Source organism: Sinocyclocheilus anshuiensis, unplaced genomic scaffold (genome assembly GCF_001515605.1).
Source record: "Sinocyclocheilus anshuiensis isolate Anshui unplaced genomic scaffold, SAMN03320099.WGS_v1.1 scaffold719, whole genome shotgun sequence".
Classification (NCBI taxonomy): domain Eukaryota; kingdom Metazoa; phylum Chordata; class Actinopteri; order Cypriniformes; family Cyprinidae; genus Sinocyclocheilus; species Sinocyclocheilus anshuiensis.
In genome coordinates, this window is record NW_015552643.1 from 343,302 (window position 1) to 362,502 (window position 19,201).

The 19,201-nt window shown below is 39.5% G+C and overlaps 1 protein-coding gene across 6 annotated transcripts; it reads left to right on the top strand.

Annotated features, from left to right (window-relative positions):
• Positions 1 to 492: 492 nt before the first annotated feature.
• Positions 493 to 16,406, top strand: LOC107666955 (transcription factor GATA-3). Of its 6 annotated transcripts, XM_016458508.1 has the most exons (6): positions 493 to 555; positions 6,047 to 6,416; positions 7,603 to 8,139; positions 10,513 to 10,658; positions 12,408 to 12,533; positions 15,104 to 16,406. In XM_016458508.1, exons 2-6 carry the CDS (start codon positions 6,191 to 6,193, stop codon positions 15,392 to 15,394), a joined length of 1,326 nt encoding a protein of 441 aa, XP_016313994.1. In that variant the 5' UTR covers positions 493 to 555; positions 6,047 to 6,190; the 3' UTR covers positions 15,395 to 16,406. The 6 variants fall into 6 exon arrangements, with proteins under 6 accessions (XP_016313994.1, XP_016313997.1, XP_016313998.1 ...); XM_016458511.1 differs by lacking the exons at positions 493 to 555; positions 10,513 to 10,658 and adding an exon at positions 10,718 to 10,758 and having other exon boundaries at positions 5,582 to 6,416; XM_016458512.1 differs by lacking the exons at positions 493 to 555; positions 10,513 to 10,658 and adding an exon at positions 10,718 to 10,758 and having other exon boundaries at positions 5,583 to 6,416; positions 7,603 to 8,082.
• Positions 16,407 to 19,201: the final 2,795 nt, after the last annotated feature.

Consider the following 19,201-nt stretch of genomic DNA (forward strand, 5'->3'; position numbering starts at 1 on the left):
AGCTATTTCATTAGAAATGATTTACAAAACATAGTTACCGCGAAGGATCAGTGAATAAAAACAAATTCATATGGTCAAACCGTGGCAGGCGCTACAGTCATCTCATGCATTATAGAGCATCAGTCTGGCATCTGGGGCTGCGTTATTACGATTCACAGAGAAAAGCGGCGTGCTACCGAACGCACGCGGGCGGTACCTGTTCCCTCTTCGCGGCCCGTACGTCCACGTCCCCTCTCTCTCTCTGTTAAAAAGGTTCGTTACGGACGTGTGTGATCGCTCCCATTCAGATTTAAGTGTGTTTTTACTCCGCAGCCTGTACCGACCCGGAAGAGCTCGCGCTTGGTGTACAGTAAGTAAATGTGCGTGCGCGCGCGAGCTAGAGAGACGGAGAGAGAGTGAGAGTGTGTGTGTGTCTGTAGGCTAGAAGAAAAAAAAGGAGGCTAGTTTTTTTCTCTCCTGCTGTAAATGCCATCGGCACATCCATCTGTGTGTCACTTCACATCTGAAGCCCATCAGAAAAAAACGCCTGACCACGCGTCAACCACAATTCCGCAGGTCAGTAAATAGCTATTCTGATTTATATTTTCCATATTTTCTAAACTCATTTCTAGCTCCACAATTAGCCTAGCTTCCAAAACTGTCGAATAAATTGATTTAGCTTGCATGTTCCTAAATGTTATGCATGCGTTTAGCCTATATGCCAGTTCTTCGGATGCTTTGTCCCCCCGTTTCATATTTGGAGCAATACACATGGGCATGATAACAAACCTTTCTGCATCAGATATGTCGGGTTTGCGAGTGTCAGTTATTAAAAAAATAGACAATTTTTTTTCACATGTTTTGTTCTGTCTGAGGGTGGTACAGTCATTTAACAATTTCAGACGTGTAGATGTCAACTCTCATGAGCTTATTCATTTCACCCGACACATATATAGGCTATGCGTTTCACCAGCACCCACGTCCACTTTCCGACAATCGGGGTGGGATTTTATGGACGCCCCTGTATTTTAAGAGTCATTTTCCCGCCTACCGTCCTCTAGATGAAAGATTTGAATGATCTATTACCACCCGAGTGTGAGCGAGTATGCTTCCCTTAACCCGTGAAATTGATCTGATTAGCCCCGCAATGGGTCATAAAGAGAAGTGGATTTGCTGAAACTGCGCTTCCAGTGTGTGTGTGTGTAGGGATAGAGAGAGAGGCAGAAAGAGAGAGAGAGGATGCATTTGTGTTGCTGGTTTGAAGAGCATTGGAAACAGAGAGAAGAGGACACGACATTAAGGCACATCATAGGCCGTCTTTCATGGGCGCGAGCTCGTTTGGTTTGTATTTGCATGTAGAGAGCAGCAGCTTCCATTGATTGGAGCTGAATGCGCGTAAAACAGCTGCTTCTCCCTGATAGCACGAGACCGGCCACTCCATTCAGCTGCACAGAGAAATGATCTGAAACCATGTCCTCAAATCAGCACTCGACCGAAAGGAAGAGATGCACTTTTGTTTGAACGAGAATATTCCTGCGATGCGCCTCTTTGTTTACCCCCTTTGAGTTATGAAGTTGTTACATGCGACAGCCCAAAGAGCACCAGTGGAGATCAAATAAATGCATTGGACCTAAAGCAGCCGAACACAGGGTGATGGTGTTATACGAACAGACGGATTCATATTTTGAAGGCTAATATGTCGGGGATTGATAAATGAGAACGAATAACTAAATGGAGACTAAATAACGAATATTTGGGAAATTAATTGTTTGACCTATTGCAGCTTTGTGGAGTTTGCTGTCATCAGCATCAATTGAAAACCGTCTTTAGATGTTTCTCTCTCGAGCGAGGAATTATCAAAAACAAAACCTGCACTCGAGGCTCTCGTGATTTTCCCTCTCACCTTTTTTCGTCAGTTGTTCTTAGAAATAAGTCAAACTCTCATTATGACGCAACTATCAGAATTTCACGTCCTCGACTGGGTTCTAAGAATTTGTAGCATAACCTACATAGGCCACCATCACACAGTATACAAATTCAGAAAGAAAGTTCGTTCTTGAAAAGACGAAGTGCATGAATCACAACCCGCCTAACGTTCCGAGTTTCCGTTTTAATTATTTTTGTTCTTCGTCTTTTTCTATAATTATAATTATTATTATTATTATGTTATAACATTGCTGTTATTATTATTATTATTATGTTATATGATACAATTATAATAATAATCATTATGTTTATTTTAAATAGTTTATTATTGTTTTTTGTTTTTGTTTTTTAGAAATAACAACACACACACACACACACACACACACAAAATAATAATAATAATATATCTTACAAATATTTTGGGCAGAATTTACTATAACATTATGCTTTTTACAGCTGAGCTCCTTTGTGATTTTCCACAGCTGGTAACTGAGAAGAGAAACGTTGTGTTGCTTAAAAATAAATGTGACGAACAAGCCTTTCAAAGCGTGAATATTGCAAGTGTAGCGCTCATGTTTCGCTATGGACTGAACCCCCTCCCCTGTCTTCATCATTCGGTAGCTGGGGTGAATTGTGTGTCCTCTGGTTCACCCCTCTATGTTTGGACAGCTTTACCTGGGCACTCTAGGCCGACCCTTTCATCAAATCTCCTCACATCTTCAACTGGTCGCTACAAACGTCATGGAGGCTTGCGTTAAAAATTGATTCATTCATCGCCATACAACCTACGCGTGTATAACTTGTGTATGGAGGGTCCATATACTATATATGTGTATATATATATATATATACATAAATTACAAAATCAAGTCATGCAGAAGATGAACAGATAACAATCGCACTCGCCTCCACGAACAAGCAAAAATGAAAGCGGATGAAAATTAGCACAATTGTTTTGATTTAGCGTATTATATAATTCACAAAAATGATAACAACAGTACTACTACTACTAGTCTACTAACACTAATAATAATAACAGTAGTTGCGATAGCAAATTTAATATTTGTTTGTTTTTTAATGAGTACTATTGTGCACCATATTGTTTGTGATAGCTTCCATCGTCATGACCTGCTTTCGGATTTTATCATTTGTTCACCCGTTCAAAAACACACTTCACCAAAATTATTATGGAGAGGTTTTATGTGTCGATAAATGGTGCTCGATAAACAAAGCGTGTTATCAGCGCACATCTTCTAACCCTTGTTATAGGATAGACTAAAATAAAACGGCCGGGTCTTAAGTTCTCACCCACATTGAAAAGTGTGATACCTCCTGATTTTAATCTGCCTAGCCTGACATAATCATGCACAAATTATCTACCCAATCTTCAACCTGACCCAGTATCGCTGTCTACCACCGATTTACTGTAGTGTCTATGAATCAACCTGGTGGCCCCGGCTAAAAAGAACGGGCCTGATTTAACATAGCTACAGCCCACCCCCTCATATATATATATATATATATATATATATATTTATATTATACGGAACTGCAATGTATTAGATTTATTTTTTTTCTCTTTTTCTTGTACAACATGTTATAGCTGTATAACAGGATTCTGTTCCATATTTTGTTTTGACAACCCGAAGTATGATAAATGACAGCATTTTTTGAGAGGGAAGCACCTCGAATACTTCCAAACTCGTGTCTCTAGTGTTCGGGACTGTTTCCATCCATGTTCCGCGCACTAAGCTTAAGACATTCAGTCAAGAAACAAAACACATACTCAGGATTTAATTTTTACCGTCGCGTGTTGCCTTCGAGTACCTCTAATGTACGCTCGCGCGGATCATTACACGCGTCCGCTGACAGCTCGACAATGACAGTGAGCCAGTGCAACACTTTCCATCCAACTTCGGTCTTTACCAGCGAAAGGAGAGGCTTTCCTCTTCGTACGGGGGGAGAGAAGATGCACATTTCCTGAATCAGCATTTTCAACCAATTCCATTTTTTAAAGGAACATGAAAGGTTCGTCTCCACGATGGAATGGAAATTATCGCTATTATTATATAATTTACTATATAAATCATTCTTACTAGTTTTATTATTCATTTGAAATCACATTAAGCTATTTGAGTAGCACTGGTGTTTTCATATCGTTTTCTGGACACCTAAAGAGGAATAACTATCGCGAGAGAAACGCAAGCTTGCAGAGCACATATTTTACATCCAATGCGTAGAGTATATTTCCTGCCTGTTTACTGACGTCACGTCCAGCGGCGTCGGCAGGGCTGGCCATCATCTCAGCGCATTTCAGAGCATCAAACGAGCAGACCAATTACATGTTGTCAATCTGTGGGGACGGGCCGGCCAAAGCGGAGCTTTACAGACAAAATATCACCCTAAGGGCCAAGCCCCCCTTTATTACAACGCAACCAAGTACAATAATAGCGAATAATACCTGACACTGTCCCTTAATGTGGCGTCTGAACACACTCTCTGAAGAAATAGCCTACGTTCTCATTATATATTATGGGTTAAAGTTTTACCCGTTCGCACTGAAACGCTAATGTAGCTATTTGCATCACGTTACATGTAATGGCCCCTTAAATGAATAATGATGCTGTCGTTCGGTTGGTGTCCTTCAAGGAATAAAGAACACCGACTAAAGATGCCAGAGAAAGCCTGTGTTTAAAGTGTGAGAAGAGAGGAACGTATGGCCGTAGTCTTACAGCACCACTAGCTTATATGTCGCAGTCAGGGTTTAAGAGCCTCGTTTGAACATGCAGAGGGAACCATTAGAAAAACGTGCTTGTCACCGCGAGAGGACGCACTGTCACAATTTAAAAGAGCACACACACCACACGAGCTCCCACTGATAACACACAGTCGTTTAGACACAAAAGACAGCAGGCCACAGAACGATGCTGCCCTTGACATAGCAACTAATATTTCAAGATTTGCATTTTTTTTGTTTATGTAGGCCTATTTATTTTACTAAGCAACCTTAATAAATACAAGAATTATTGAGCACGTAATTCATTCCAAAAATCTGTTTAAGAAATCTTTTTGATTTAAAACACATTTAAGTTTCTATTTCAGACGCTGCCGTCGTCCTAATTTAAATTCGTTACTTTTTATCCAAATTGCTACTTGATTCATGAACAATGTTCTTTTTCTTTATGATTCAGGCCTAAATTAAGTTAGCTTACACTTTATTTTAAAGTGTATGTTACGTACTTCAGTCATAACAGTGAATTATGCAATTATATGCAACTAACCCTAAACCAAAATCGAACTCTACAGTAAGTAGGCTACCTGTTGTTAATTAATATTACTCAGTACTGAAATGTATAATTACACTGTAACAAGAACACCTTAAAATAAAGTGTATCCTAAATGTATTTAAGCTGCGTAAACACATTTGGCGTGTTTGTGTTTTACATATAATGTGTGTTGATTATTTACACGTTCTACTAAAAAAATGCTCCATTTTGTATATGAATGGGGAGCAGAATTGGGCGCAGCTTCTGGTCATCTTTCCCTGGCCCACTTTATTAAATTAGTCCATGCTGTTGGGCCCCGCCCCTGCTGATGACACCACAGACCCTCCTTAAGTTGCGTCGCGCCACAGCTGTCTGCGAGCATTGAGCTGACTGGCGCCATCCTGAAAGAATGCCTTCACTGTAAAAAAACACTGAGAGCAGTGCATTCAGAGACAGAGGGAGTGAGCACTAGAGAGAGCGAGAGAGATAGAGGGAGGGATGGAAATAGAGTAAAAGGGAAGAGGGTTACTACTGCGCATAAACACAGATTTGATCAAACTTGTGCTCGGTCAGAAGGCAGAAAACGTATCCAGATCGACCCGGCTCGGCCTGAACCGTCAAACTCACTTGTTGAGTCTACGCAACGCAACAGTACTATACTGAGAGAAAAACTTGCGGAACTTGACTCGCGTTTGGATGCGTACGCTGACTTATGTCCAACATTAGTATAAATGCATTTGACTTTCACAAGTTAATACGCGTTTATTGAACGGACGGATCCAGTTTATACGAGCTTCTGACAATTTGCCAATGACAGAAAGAACACAAACGAACGGACGGACTTTGTAAAAACAAATTGTCTTGTTCAATTTCAGGTGATCGGAAGTAAAAAAACAAAAACAAATAAAATACAAAAAACGAACGAACCTGTGGATTAAACAAAGGAGGAGTTTGGACTTTTTTGAACGTTCGTGTTCTACGTTTCGGTGAGTGTATGAACGCTTGTTAAAAAAAAAACGATGGAAGTAAGTCCGGAGCAACCCCGTTGGATGACCCACCATCACCCGGTCATTAACGGCCAGCATCCCGATTCACACCACCCAGGACTGGGACACTCCTACATGGACCCGTCGCAGTATCCCCTCGCGGAAGATGTGGATGTATTGTTTAATATCGACGGACAGAGCAACCACCCGTACTACGGGAACTCGGTTCGGGCTGTGCAGAGGTACCCGCCACCTCACGGTAAGTATATCAGCCCTACATTATTTTACATTATTCCTCTTATGTCCATTCTGACTAAATTAATAATGTGTAATAAGAGAGAAACTGCTCTTAGGATTGTACTGAAAATGCAACTGACATTTTGAACAATGTCAGTGTAGTTTACGTGTGGCTTACCTGAAGTGGTGTGTCACTGGTTTCACATCTTTCTAGTATTCTATGGTTAAATGGCTTTTTAGGGTATACAATAATTATATAATATTGGATAACGCAATGCATTCATTTCATTTTAGAAAACCGTTTAATTAAATTTGAATGTGATCAAAAATAAAATGTGAACAAGCAGCGTTATTCGAAAACACACACACACACACACACACACACACACACACAGCTAGTTGAAAATATATGTATTATGTTGGTAGAACGATGTTGTAATATATTAAAGTAAAAATATTTATATTAACACTAGTTGGCTGGGATTCAGGTGAATGATTTGATGATTTAATGATTTAAAAGTCGTTCTCTAAAAAATGAAGCGAATTTTTCCTGTACTAGGTACTTGAATTTTAGTGCGGAAGAACAATTGCTTTAATTTATTGACATGACTTCCTGAGCGGAATGGGGCAAAGCATGACCTTGTTTCTCTTTTGAATGGCCCCATCTCTAGACATAGCAAAACTTTCAAAATCCGTGCAGCACCAATAGATACTGGTGGGTATCGAAAGTCTTTTGAAAGTGAGAAACTCTCGAGGGCTGTTAATTGCGACCCTTCCCAGCGCCATCGAAAGCCTCTCAGAGTAATGTAGGCCTTTACGTGCAGTTTCACAGTTTTACTCATTTCGTCAAGTTGCACTAGTTCTTTCATGAAATAAAAGACCGTTGCTAAAAGAGTTTCAGCGCATAAAATACCAGATATGCGTGAAATACATGTAAAAACGTATCATTCCAAACAAAGTGTAAAAATATCCTGACCGATTGTTTTTGCAGTAATTTTAAATGTATATTTATACGTGTTATTATTATTAATCTTTCTTTAATTCTGTCGTTTATTATACACACATAATTGTGACGTTTAACGACCGTGTTTACAAAACACATCGTGCTTTTTCTAATCGTTGAGATGTCATTTCTTGGCTCCTTAATGTGACAAATCCCACAGCCCCACCTCGTCCTCTCCTAACAGCAGGCTCGTCTTTTGTTTCAGCAGGTACTCAGGTGTGTCGCCCATCATTGCTGCACGGCTCTCTTCCTTGGCTCGATGGAAGTAAACCTATCGGCCCTCACCACAGTACCTCCCCCTGGAACCTTGGGCATTTCCCCAAGACTTCCCTGCATCACAGTTCCCCTGGGCCTCTGTCCGTCTACCCCCCAGCCTCCTCCTCCTCGCTGTCCGCTGGCCACTCCAGCCCACACCTCTTCACCTTTCCCCCCACTCCACCAAAAGATGTGTCCCCTGACCCCGCGATTTCTACGTCTGGCTCAGGCTTATCTGTACGGCAGGAGGACAAAGAGTGCATTAAGTACCAGGTGTCTCTGGCCGAAAGCATGAAGCTGGATTCGGCTCATTGTCGGAGCATGGCCTCTATCGGACCGGGCGCGTCCTCCGCGCACCACCCCATCGCCACTTACCCATCCTATGTGTCCGATTACGGGCCGGGGCTCTTCCCACCAAGTAGCCTGATAGGTGGGTCCTCTTCTAGTTATGGTTCCAAAACGAGACCAAAAACAAGGTCCTGTTCAGGTAGGCGTGCGCTTTACTACCCTTTGATTTTTACTAACATAATCATAGTAAGATCATTCAACAGTAAATTTTCCTCTAAAAAGCTCTATTACTGTGCACTTGCCATTCTTCTCGTTTTCCTCAAAAACAGCCTCCCAGGTTAGCCAATTCCCAGACTATTGATTTGTTCCTGGACTTTTTTTTTTTTTGGTCTATGCCAAGGCTTGGCTATCAGATTTGGGCACAGTCCACCTCCCTTATTCAAAGTGCATCAATGGCTCCACTCCTTAAAATACAAAGGAATATACAATGATTAAAGATATTACAGCAAGATAAGATTAAATAAAATACCACCATATATTTATAAAAAAAAACTATTAATAATTAAACATATTGGGAAGTAATATGATTAATTTGAGCTATTATATAATCCTGTGCGCTTGATTAATTTATGATGCAATAATCTCATCTTTTCTGTTGTGGTATCAGTCTAAATGATCAATCCGCAATAGACTTTTTATTTTACAGAAATTAGAGATTTGTTAACACGCCAGCCTTGCAATATTCCGTTATTATATTCCGCTTTGAAGAATATTATATCTAATGTCGTCAAGTTACAAAGCGGAATTAGCTTCCCTGATTTATTAAACGTCGCTCAGCACATGCAGATGAGTCTACACGTTTAAAGCGGAGCGCTAGGGGTTTCCGGATGTAGATGTGTGTGTGTGTGCGTGTGTTTTCTCTCTCATCTCTTGCTCCTCTTGTGCCTCGCAGTGCACGGCCCCGTCTCTCGCGCGTTTATATGTTTAAGCTAATCCAATTATTTTCAGACTGCTGCATGCGACAGTTGCATTGTTTACTTTGCGCAGAAACTTTGATAGAGTCCGGATGCGCCGCGGATCGCTCGGAATAACGAATGAGCTGGCGCAATGCACGGCCGACATGCACAGACAAGAGTCTTATCCAAACACACAGAGAAAATGATTTCAAAAGGTCAACCAGCTTTTTAAATGCGATTAGCGAACGGACCATTTTTAAGTCATGGTCTATTCATAACGATTGATTTTATGATAATGAGAGAAAATATCTATTCTGCTCTCTCGAAATCGTTTTAACCTGTGTTACAATTTTTTTAATTAAGGTTTTTATTATTATTTTTTGTATAAATATCATTGCTATTTAATTCGTTTGCTGTTTTATTTGGAATACATAGTTTGCACAATAAGCATAAACTATATCGAAGCACTACCACTAAAGTTCTAGAGTCGTTCTTTTTAGGTTTTATTTTGAACCAATGTTGTATGCTGCGCGATTTTCTAAAGATGCAGCAGAACGCTCTTTTACGCACTTGTGTGTGTCACTGTCTGAGGTGATATGCTCGCGAGCTCTGTGGTTTTTGGGGCAGTAAGTAGAAGCACAAAGAGACTCGTTGCCTCCACACATGAGGGCAGAAATGCTGCCGGGTACAGGGGGCTTGCACGGCGAGCTTGTTTTTCGTCTCAGCGGAGCGACCGGAGGCGTGGGTCACTGAACATGTCAGTCAAACGGAAAGAATGCCAATCAAACGCTACGCTGTTTTAATTACGTAAAGAGAGCGGGTTACACAATGAGTTGATTAGACCGACGCTTTCACTTACTGTTGCTGAATCAATTTAACATTATTTCAGCCTCAGATTCTAAAATCTACTTTAAAATAGCATAAAGAATTATTCTTAGTCGCATGGTTTAATGAAGCGGGAGGTTGTTTCTTTGGAAGTCGAGTCATGCCGTTTTATCCAGCTATTTGCGATTCCCTCTTCTAATAAATAATGCAGTATTTCCAAGACATCGTTGTTTAGAGCCTATGATACGTTTGTTAAGACCTATCTCTGTGTACATTTTCACAGCATTGCCTATATAACCGCTAAATTATTTGTAGATCTTATCAGATGATGTCATATTTGACGACTGAAGAGTTAAGCTTAGTGATGTCATATTAGATAATGCTTTTTATGTGGTAATGCATTAAGAATAATAACAATAATAATAATATGTTATTAATGCATTTCATATTCATTATTTCTGATCAATGCGAATCTTTAGCCTGTTTGAATTTTTGATATTGCCTTTTCATATTTGTTTTTATGAATAATTCATTATTTGTATTTTTTTTAATGTGTGCAATATGTCTGTAATATTAAAACAATTATTAGTAAATATTTTGTTTATATTATGTGTATAATATTGATATGTAATTATTACTATTTTAACATGTATCAAAGCGACTGGCCACGGGCGTTTAGTATGTTCACTAGTGGCGTGGCCTGTGATGATTGTGTAGTTGTGTGCATGCAAGTGTGTTTTAATGGTTCTAAAAAATCAGTTGTGCATGCGTGTGTGTGTCTGTGTTCGCAGAGGGTAGAGAATGTGTTAACTGCGGGGCCACCTCGACTCCTCTGTGGCGGAGGGATGGCACCGGTCACTATTTGTGTAACGCCTGCGGACTGTACCACAAGATGAACGGACAGAACCGACCCCTCATCAAGCCCAAGCGGAGGCTGGTATGTTGCTCTATTGCACTGCATTAATGACACTTGTCTCTTTCTCTTTTTCTACCCAGGAAGAAGTGTTAGCTGCAAGAAATTGACTCGCCAAGCGCAGGTGTCATTTCTTTAAGATTAAGCAATAGCAGTTATTATTATTATCATCAATAATGATAATAATGCCATTTTATGTATCAGATTTTATTTCAATTTTCTTCTATTTTTTTCCCGCTCTAAACAAATCCGTAGACAATTTTATTTTATCGCAAATATTGCTGACACTGTGTCTACGTGTCAGCATAACGAAATTTGTCACGGAGAGACTTCAAAGAGTTGTGAAACGAGCGCTTATCTCAAATGAGTACGCGTGGGAGACGATCAGCTCCAACAGGTCAAATATGTCTGCAGAAATTAGGTTCAATTCTGACAATATGCCATTCATCAGGGGACACTGTTTCACAGGGATTTAATAAATGAGAGAGAGAGAGAGAGAGAGAGAGAGAGAGAAACTCTGTTTTTCAATGGCCTGGCAGCACAGAAACACGTCTCTCTTTGGGCTTTGGATAGAGTCGAGGCTCTTGAGGCGCAGAGAAATAGTCCGAGCGCTGCTATTTTGGCATTGGCCTTCTCTCCCTCTCTAATGTGAAAAGCCGACTTCCCAGGAAAAGACTGGCGGATATCTGAGCTCTGCTGATAAAACTCCTCGAAAAACAGCGCTCGCTCGCGCAGTCTAAACATACAGGCGAGAACGAGAAGCGAGTCACGACTTCAGATTGATCTTCACTAAGCTCAAGTAGTCTAGAGAAAAGAGAAAATAATAGCTCGAAGACGAATAAAACGCGAATAAAGAATGACCCGTATAGAACAAATATTGTTCTCTTCGTCTAATGTGTTTGAATTGAATTTATTTGGCAATAAAATTGAGCTGTATTTTGTAATTGACAAACGAGTCCGATCGGGAAAAAACGGCCAGTCATAGTAACGTCGCCCTATGACGCTTCAATGAGTCATGCTCTTGATTATCAATTTGGCTTTAGGCGGAATTAAACGACACAGTTAAGAATAATTTGTAATTTCAGTATGTACCGTCAACATTTCTGTATTAATCCAGAACGCAGCATGAATTTTCTTTCGGCATATTTCAAAATATGTTGCTGATCCCAACAAATTCATTGCATTTCGTTTGAGTTTTCCCTTGTTCCCCATTGTCTTTTTTACTTATTGTTTTTTATTTACTTTTTTACTTATTATTTATATTTGTTTTATATTATATTTATATTTGATTATGTGAGTAACTGCTTATAATTAATAATTCTAACTGCTTTTAATCAATGCATGCTAATTTAGAGCAAGGTATTTTAGTGCAGCATATTGATGTGAATAAAGATGGCTAATATCTATCTGAAGGTTGATGTTTAAACGTGGATCCATTTCATGCAGAGCCGCTGTTTCTCCATCATTTAATGGGAATATGTCATCAGCTTTAATGGGCACTATTTAAACCAGTGCTTTCATGTCCTCTGTAAATATTTAGGTTTGAGATGGCATGTGTGCAAGGCACTATTTTTACCCTAGAGTTTAAGGCACCAGTGTTATGGAGATCTCTTTTCCTCTGACATATTTCTGCATTGCTCAAAACCATTTGCAGCTTCGGGAAACAGGAGGGTTGGGGGCCATTAACACTGTAGGAATGCAATCATCATCTTAAGTTATTATATTATGAGTGTAATAACCGTGGTTCTTTCTCTGTGTGTGTATGTCCATCAGTCCGCTGCCAGACGAGCGGGGACCTCATGCGCAAACTGTCAAACGACCACGACGACACTGTGGCGGAGAAATGCGAACGGCGATCCCGTCTGCAATGCCTGCGGCCTCTATTACAAATTACACAATGTAAGCTCCATAGCTGTCTTACACTTATCTAGTAAGATATTTTCTATCTTCTCTTTGCATGATGGCAGCGTTCATGCCATTTCTTTCATTTTCTTTCTTTCTTTCTTTCTTTCTTTCACAACATTCACAACAAGGTTCATGCATTGACTACTAAAAAATGACTATGGATTTTTGTTTAGTGACCATTATAATAATCGATCACACCAGCTGTCTAATTTTTATTTTTCCATCAAAAAAAGTTCAGATTTGTTGCATATTCCGAAGCCTGTCCAACTGGCCCTACTATAGTAGTTAGTATTGTGATTTTCGCACCCCAGGGCCAACTTAACCCAATCTGCGAACCTGAAATGTTTTAACATTCCCCAATGGTCTCAAGCCGTTAGAGTCAATTACATGCAGGGATTCGTCTTGTTCTTCCTCATATTATTATTTATTTTTATGGCTATTATGCTAGAGCTAAACTGCTAGTACTGTTGTACTATTGAATTACACTTCAGTTGGTGGTATTTCTATGTTAAACATATGCTGGGGAACATTTTCATTCTACCTAATCAGCTCTGGTATCCTGTATCATCACACTTTGAGGCCCCACACTCCTGTTACATTCCCCTACTAGTCACGCAAGCGCACCCTTTTAAATCATTTTGCCATGTTGGTTTTTCGTAAGAACTCGAGAAAAAAAAATCCCCTAAACCTGACCTAGGTTATCAGGGAAACAAATAACATTATTTTCGTTTGAAACAACCAAGAGTTTGGGTAATTGGAAAATTAGTTTGTTTTGGTACATCCTATTTTCTGTTAAGGTCGGCCTGCTTTGAATCAAATTCCAGATTTTGCATGCTAAATTAAGCTGAGCTCTCTCCAGAGGGTTCTTCACTAACTCACATGTTGGCATTATCACAACCACTCCCATCTCTCGTTGAGCCGACAGGGATTTGTCAGAAGAACTTGAGTTGTGATTGTATTTGTATGTCTGTCAGTCTAAGGTTAGACTTCTGACCTGTTTCCTTCTCAATTTCTTTGTGGTCATTTCAAACCCCCCAAAAGCATAACTGAATAACGTTTAAGAGTGTTTCTAATAGCCGACGGCTATAAGCATGTGTTTTCTGTGATGCCCAATGGAGATGTTTTAAATGAACAGTTTTGCTTTGGGGTGTGAGTTCACACACACACACACACACACACACACACACACACTGGCACATTCACTCACATTTACATTAGTGGCTGGCCAATATGGGTTTTCCGATAACTGACGTTAATGCAGATATCTAGAGAAGAGTTTTTGCAGATATGTTTTTTATATAATCCAATTTGATGTTAACAAATAAGAAAATTGTTACAAATTTAGAAAATACTTAAATGAAATGACTAAATTACTCAAAATTACAAATTTGCACAACCACAATTTTGGGTAGAAGTAGAAAGTGCATTGTTTATTAAAGCCTTAAAAATAAAATCAAACGCCTGTTAAGGAATACATCTTAGTATCACTTAATAGCTCTTGAACAAAGCATCTAGAGTGTTTTAAGACAGAGAGGGAGAAAGAGACGGTCCACTTATGGGGTGAAAGTGGCAGGCTTTGGCAGACGGATGTGGCAGTTCCACTGCGCTTGAGCCAGAGTCTGGGGTTTCTCTCTTTGGAAAGACCATGCCTGGCGTCAGGGTTCCAGAGGCTAAATCCAGCCTAGTCCTGATATGACCCGACACAAACACTCGTACATACAGACACGCTTGCTCAAACAAAGAAACGGACATATCGGCGATATAGTGTAGCTCTATTACACATGCTAGCACTTGAGTATTGCTATAAGTGTGTGAAGTGAGTGTCATTGTTTAACCAAATCCTAATCCTAAAAACTGTGATTTAAAAGGGTGTCAGCTTCCAATATGCCCGTAAGGAGGAGAAATCATAAATGAGATCTGTTTAATATCTCAACTGTTTCTCCAAGACGGCAATTACAGAGATTAGTTTTAAAAAAAGGCCTTTTGCTTAAAGGAACAAGTCAACTAAAAATATTATCAGTCCAGTTTCTTTTATGGACCACAAATAAAAATATTTTGATTCACAATGAAAGTCAATGGGGTCTAAAACCACACTTTCATTGTATAGACATTTAAAAAAAAAAAAAAGTCTTCTTTTGTGTTTGAAGAAAGAAAATCATACAGTTTTGGAACGGCATGAGTAAAATGAATCCCTTTAGGTTTCTCAGTTGGTTTTTCTTAGAAAAACATCTCGCAGTGTCTCAAATGTGCTCTGATCTACTAAACTCTGCAAAATAGTCAGAAATTTCATTATGAACTCTCATTATGAATTGTCTCCTTTGTGTGTATTTTTATTACTCATAAGGATTTTTAGGAGAAACATCTGAGATTAAGTTAATACTTAAAAGAAACATAACTGGTTTTAGGTCTCCTGCAATATGAGGGACCGATCTCAAAGCAATAAAGTGTTCCTCTGGATGTGTTATTCAATGAAAAATGAAGACATTTTTCCATTATACTCCTGTCTTATGTAAGCACGATGGTCCTGTGGCCATTATTAACGTCTGCCGCTTCTCTCCTCGCAGATCAACCGACCACTCACCATGAAGAAAGAGGGCATCCAGACCCGGAACAGGAAGATGTCCAGCAAGTCCAAGAAGAGCAAAAAGTGCCATGACAGCATGGATGATTTCTCCAAAAGCTTGATGGAAAAGAACAGTTCTTTCAGCCCGGCCGCTCTGTCGCGTCACATGGCCTCGTTCCCTCCCTTCTCACACTCTGGCCACATGTTGACCACGCCCACCCCCATGCACCCCTCCTCCAGCTTGCCCTTCGTCCCTCACCACCCTTCCAGTATGGTGACAGCGATGGGCTAGAGCACCCTTCTACCTCCGACCGCCCAATCTCCCGACGGTGGACATCTCAAAGCACCGTTATCCTTGAAGCCTGTCACCCGCCGCAACCCTCCGACCTTGAACCAGCTCTCTCACATGCTCCGTCTGAGCTACAAGCTCCCCCCAAGACCCCTTCTCCGGTATGCCCTGCTTAAACCCCTCCAATCATGAAGCCCCGCACTGATGTCAACCTTCATTTGTGTACAAATGCCATCTTTCCTGTGGGCATCAAGGCACAAACATTACGAGACTTTAAACAAACCTCCTCTAATTCCCCAACCCGCACCTTTTCTTCTTCTACGCATCTCCTCTTCTTTGCCCCTGTGAGACATGAGGAATCGAGCTGTGAATGACAACAGGAGATGAACTCTGCATATATTTGTAAAAAATTGTCTGAAATACATTTAATGAAGACTTTTTAAAGTGCGAAATGAAAAAAGGCGAGGTCAGGAAATGCCCGTGGGCAGCTAATGATAAGAAGGGTACGACTCAAACCTGGAAGATGGAACGGCGTGGTGACGCAGCCACGATTTCTATCCCAGAAAAGTAAGAGACGAGATGTAGGGAGAAGAAAAGTAGAAAGGAAATGGTGTGTAATGCATTAAAACTTGTAGTCAGGTCTGTCTCGCAGACTTCCAGCTACTCTTCTGGATGTGTTATAGGTCTTGGGCAATTGGTTTGTGTTCACACATACACACACACACACACACACACACACATGCACACACACACACACTCACGTATACACCTGAAAGACTTCTTTGGGCCCAGTTTATATGCATTGTGAAAAAAGTTCCTGTATTTGTTATTTGTATGTATAATTCAGAGTACCAAAAATACGAAAGAAACAAAGATGTAGAATTATTTCTTTATGTAATGCAGACTGAATGGTTGTACAAATTTAATAATCACTAGTATAAAAAAAGACTTGCTTTTTGTTAATTTTTTTTCCCTCTTTAAAAATAATAAACTAGTTTAATCTCTGTTGACAGCATACGAGGACGCAACGGTGGAAGCTTTTGTGAGTGTTTGCGTACGACTTTCTGTGTGAATGCGAGAGTGAGTTTTTGTGGGTATATGTGACTGTGTATGTGTGATATCTGACACATGGCTTTCGCTAGCCACAAGGACACCTCTAGATTTACCCAGAATGCTGTTGGCCACATACCAACAGGAAGCCTAGAAATAAACAGACATGTTGTGAGGGACTCTACACAGCCTCAAACTCCTCACGCTACCAATGTGAGTTTGACATTCCATCAACACTGCTGTTAGCATGCTAGTCACATGAGACATGTTTTTTGAACATGTTAGGACACAAATAAGAGTATTGGCAGTCAGGAGATTGAAAGTCAGCCTTCCGTCCAAATTATGTTGAAAGCAAAATCGGTTTACGTTTTGAAGACACAGAAGCTTAAAATACCTTGGAACAGCCGCAGTTTATAATAACAAGTTTGATCCATGAATAATCAAAGATGTAATACATCATTTCAAATTTGTGAATTTCAATGAAAAAGTAAACTGTACTGTAGGAATGAGGCAATCGAGTGATGAATTTGGCAATGCAATCTATTTGAATTTTAGTTTTAGAGTTAAAGACATCTACTAAAAGAGCAGAGTGTGAAGAAAAAAAAAGTAAACAGAAACATAGCCTTATGGGTAGACTATTGTAAAAGGTACCACAGCAGAAAATACCCTCGGCCTGTGGCTGCTAATACACAGTAAATGTAGAAAAGAAACTAATAAGTCTGCAAAAAAGTGGTTCAACGTTTCTGTGGTGCGATTAGTCTTAAGTTGGCATCTCAAGGGTAAGTTTACACTGCAATTTGGCTCTTGACAAAGTTTTGGACGTTACATGTTTTACAAACCAAAAACCGAAACAGAATAATCCAACATACTACAAAATTAAAAAGAAATACATTTCGCAATTTGGGGCCAGACTGTAGGCCAAAATCTGGTCTGCAAAATCAGTAAGAGGCAACGCAAGAACATTACAAATGTTCAAAAGCAGTCGTTACACATGCAGGAAATCTTTTTTTTTTCAAGCTGACTTTGATCAATGGTTCATTGTGGGTTTGCAGGGTCATTGCTTACTGTTCCATTGTAGCTAGCCATGGTCTTCACTCCATTAGTTTTTATGGGTCGTAAGAAAGGACCTGCCCTGAGGGCTTTTGTTTGATTATAAAGCGTTCAGTTTGTAGAAGAACTGTTAACTTAAAGATTATATGTAATATGAACAATACATATGTTTGATAGCATAACATGGGAAATCTATTAAAGATAGAGTACTAAGTTCAAAGAAACATTCATCATTAACCGAGGCTAATACTTATTACGCATTACTCGCATGACGACAAAAACATTTCATCAGGGTTAAGATTTCCAATCCTGTAGGTGAACGTAGAAAACAAACACAAAGGTTTGTTTTATATTAGCATCATGCTAAATTGAACACAGAGCAGCTGTCACCCAACACTGCATGATTAATTTGCATGATTCTTTTTCTTAACAAAGTGAATGTAGAGGAGCTGTTTTGTTTTTAGTTGCTGTTGTGGTTTCATACATTTGCATGCAGCTTGTGCTGATGGCACATTAGCATGCTAAGAAACTTTCTCTGCGAAGTCTTAAAAAAGAGGAACTGACCCCAGACCACAGGGACGCTAAGGACCCACACTTACACATATAGTAGAGAGCAGATGAAAACGTATTTACACACTCACGTACACTTAACTACAAAACGACTACTTTTGTACTACTTACAAAATGAAACTTTCCACTCCTACAGTGTATGAAAAACAATTAGCTTTTCTGTTAGCGTAAAACACTTGCATTCGGTTTTGCAAATATGAACGTGTTGGAATGTCTCGCTGCCCTTTGCTGCCCTTTACTGCTCATTACTGTTGTAATGGCCATAATGAACCAGACATGAAAATGCAGATAGAGAGAGAGAGAGAGTGAAAGAGAGAATGAGAAGTTAGAGCTTCTAGGAGTCTGAGAGTGCAATGTCTGAGGCAACACTTTTTATGTGTTAAATCATCAGGTCTTATGAAAAATCATATCGTAATCTCATTTTGCTAGCTTCCGCTTTGACTACACCACACGGCAGTCACCGCATCAGTTTACTGGACTGACTTTAGCTGTTCTATTCACCAATATAACTCTTTTTCTATATTTAAATCACGTCTCTTATACTTGTGGCATTTTGTGCATTAACACTGTGATCTGTAACTGTAACTCAATATGGAATATGGGTGATCTTGAATTAGCTATATGCTAATTACAATTAAGCAGATATTTAAACTGTCCCTAAAGAAAGATCAAACGTTTTTGGTCCAAATACACATCCTTTAAGGTATGTTCCATTAGTTTTAAGTGCTGTCAATTAAACTAGTTACGTCACGTTACATGCAAACTACAGGATCCCCAGTAGACAAAATATCATGACACTGCAGAAAAAGCAAGCACACATTTGTTTTTTTTTTTGCTTTTGTGGTGACTTTGGTTTGACACTTCTGAGTCAAATGATGCAGCGAGCAGGGAATAATGATGGCATGATTAGATTATGTACAGACTAAGTATTTATTTATTTTTTTGGTCAAATGTCAGCTTTGTCTATTGACAGCAGTTGCTGACATTAGCTAGCTAACTAGCTTTTTTTTGATGAATTGAATTATTTTATTATTATTATTTTTTTTACTGTTTATTGATAGTCTAGTGAGTTGAAGTGTATAACAATACTAATATTGAAAAATATATGACAACTGATTATATTCTATGCACTAAAAACCA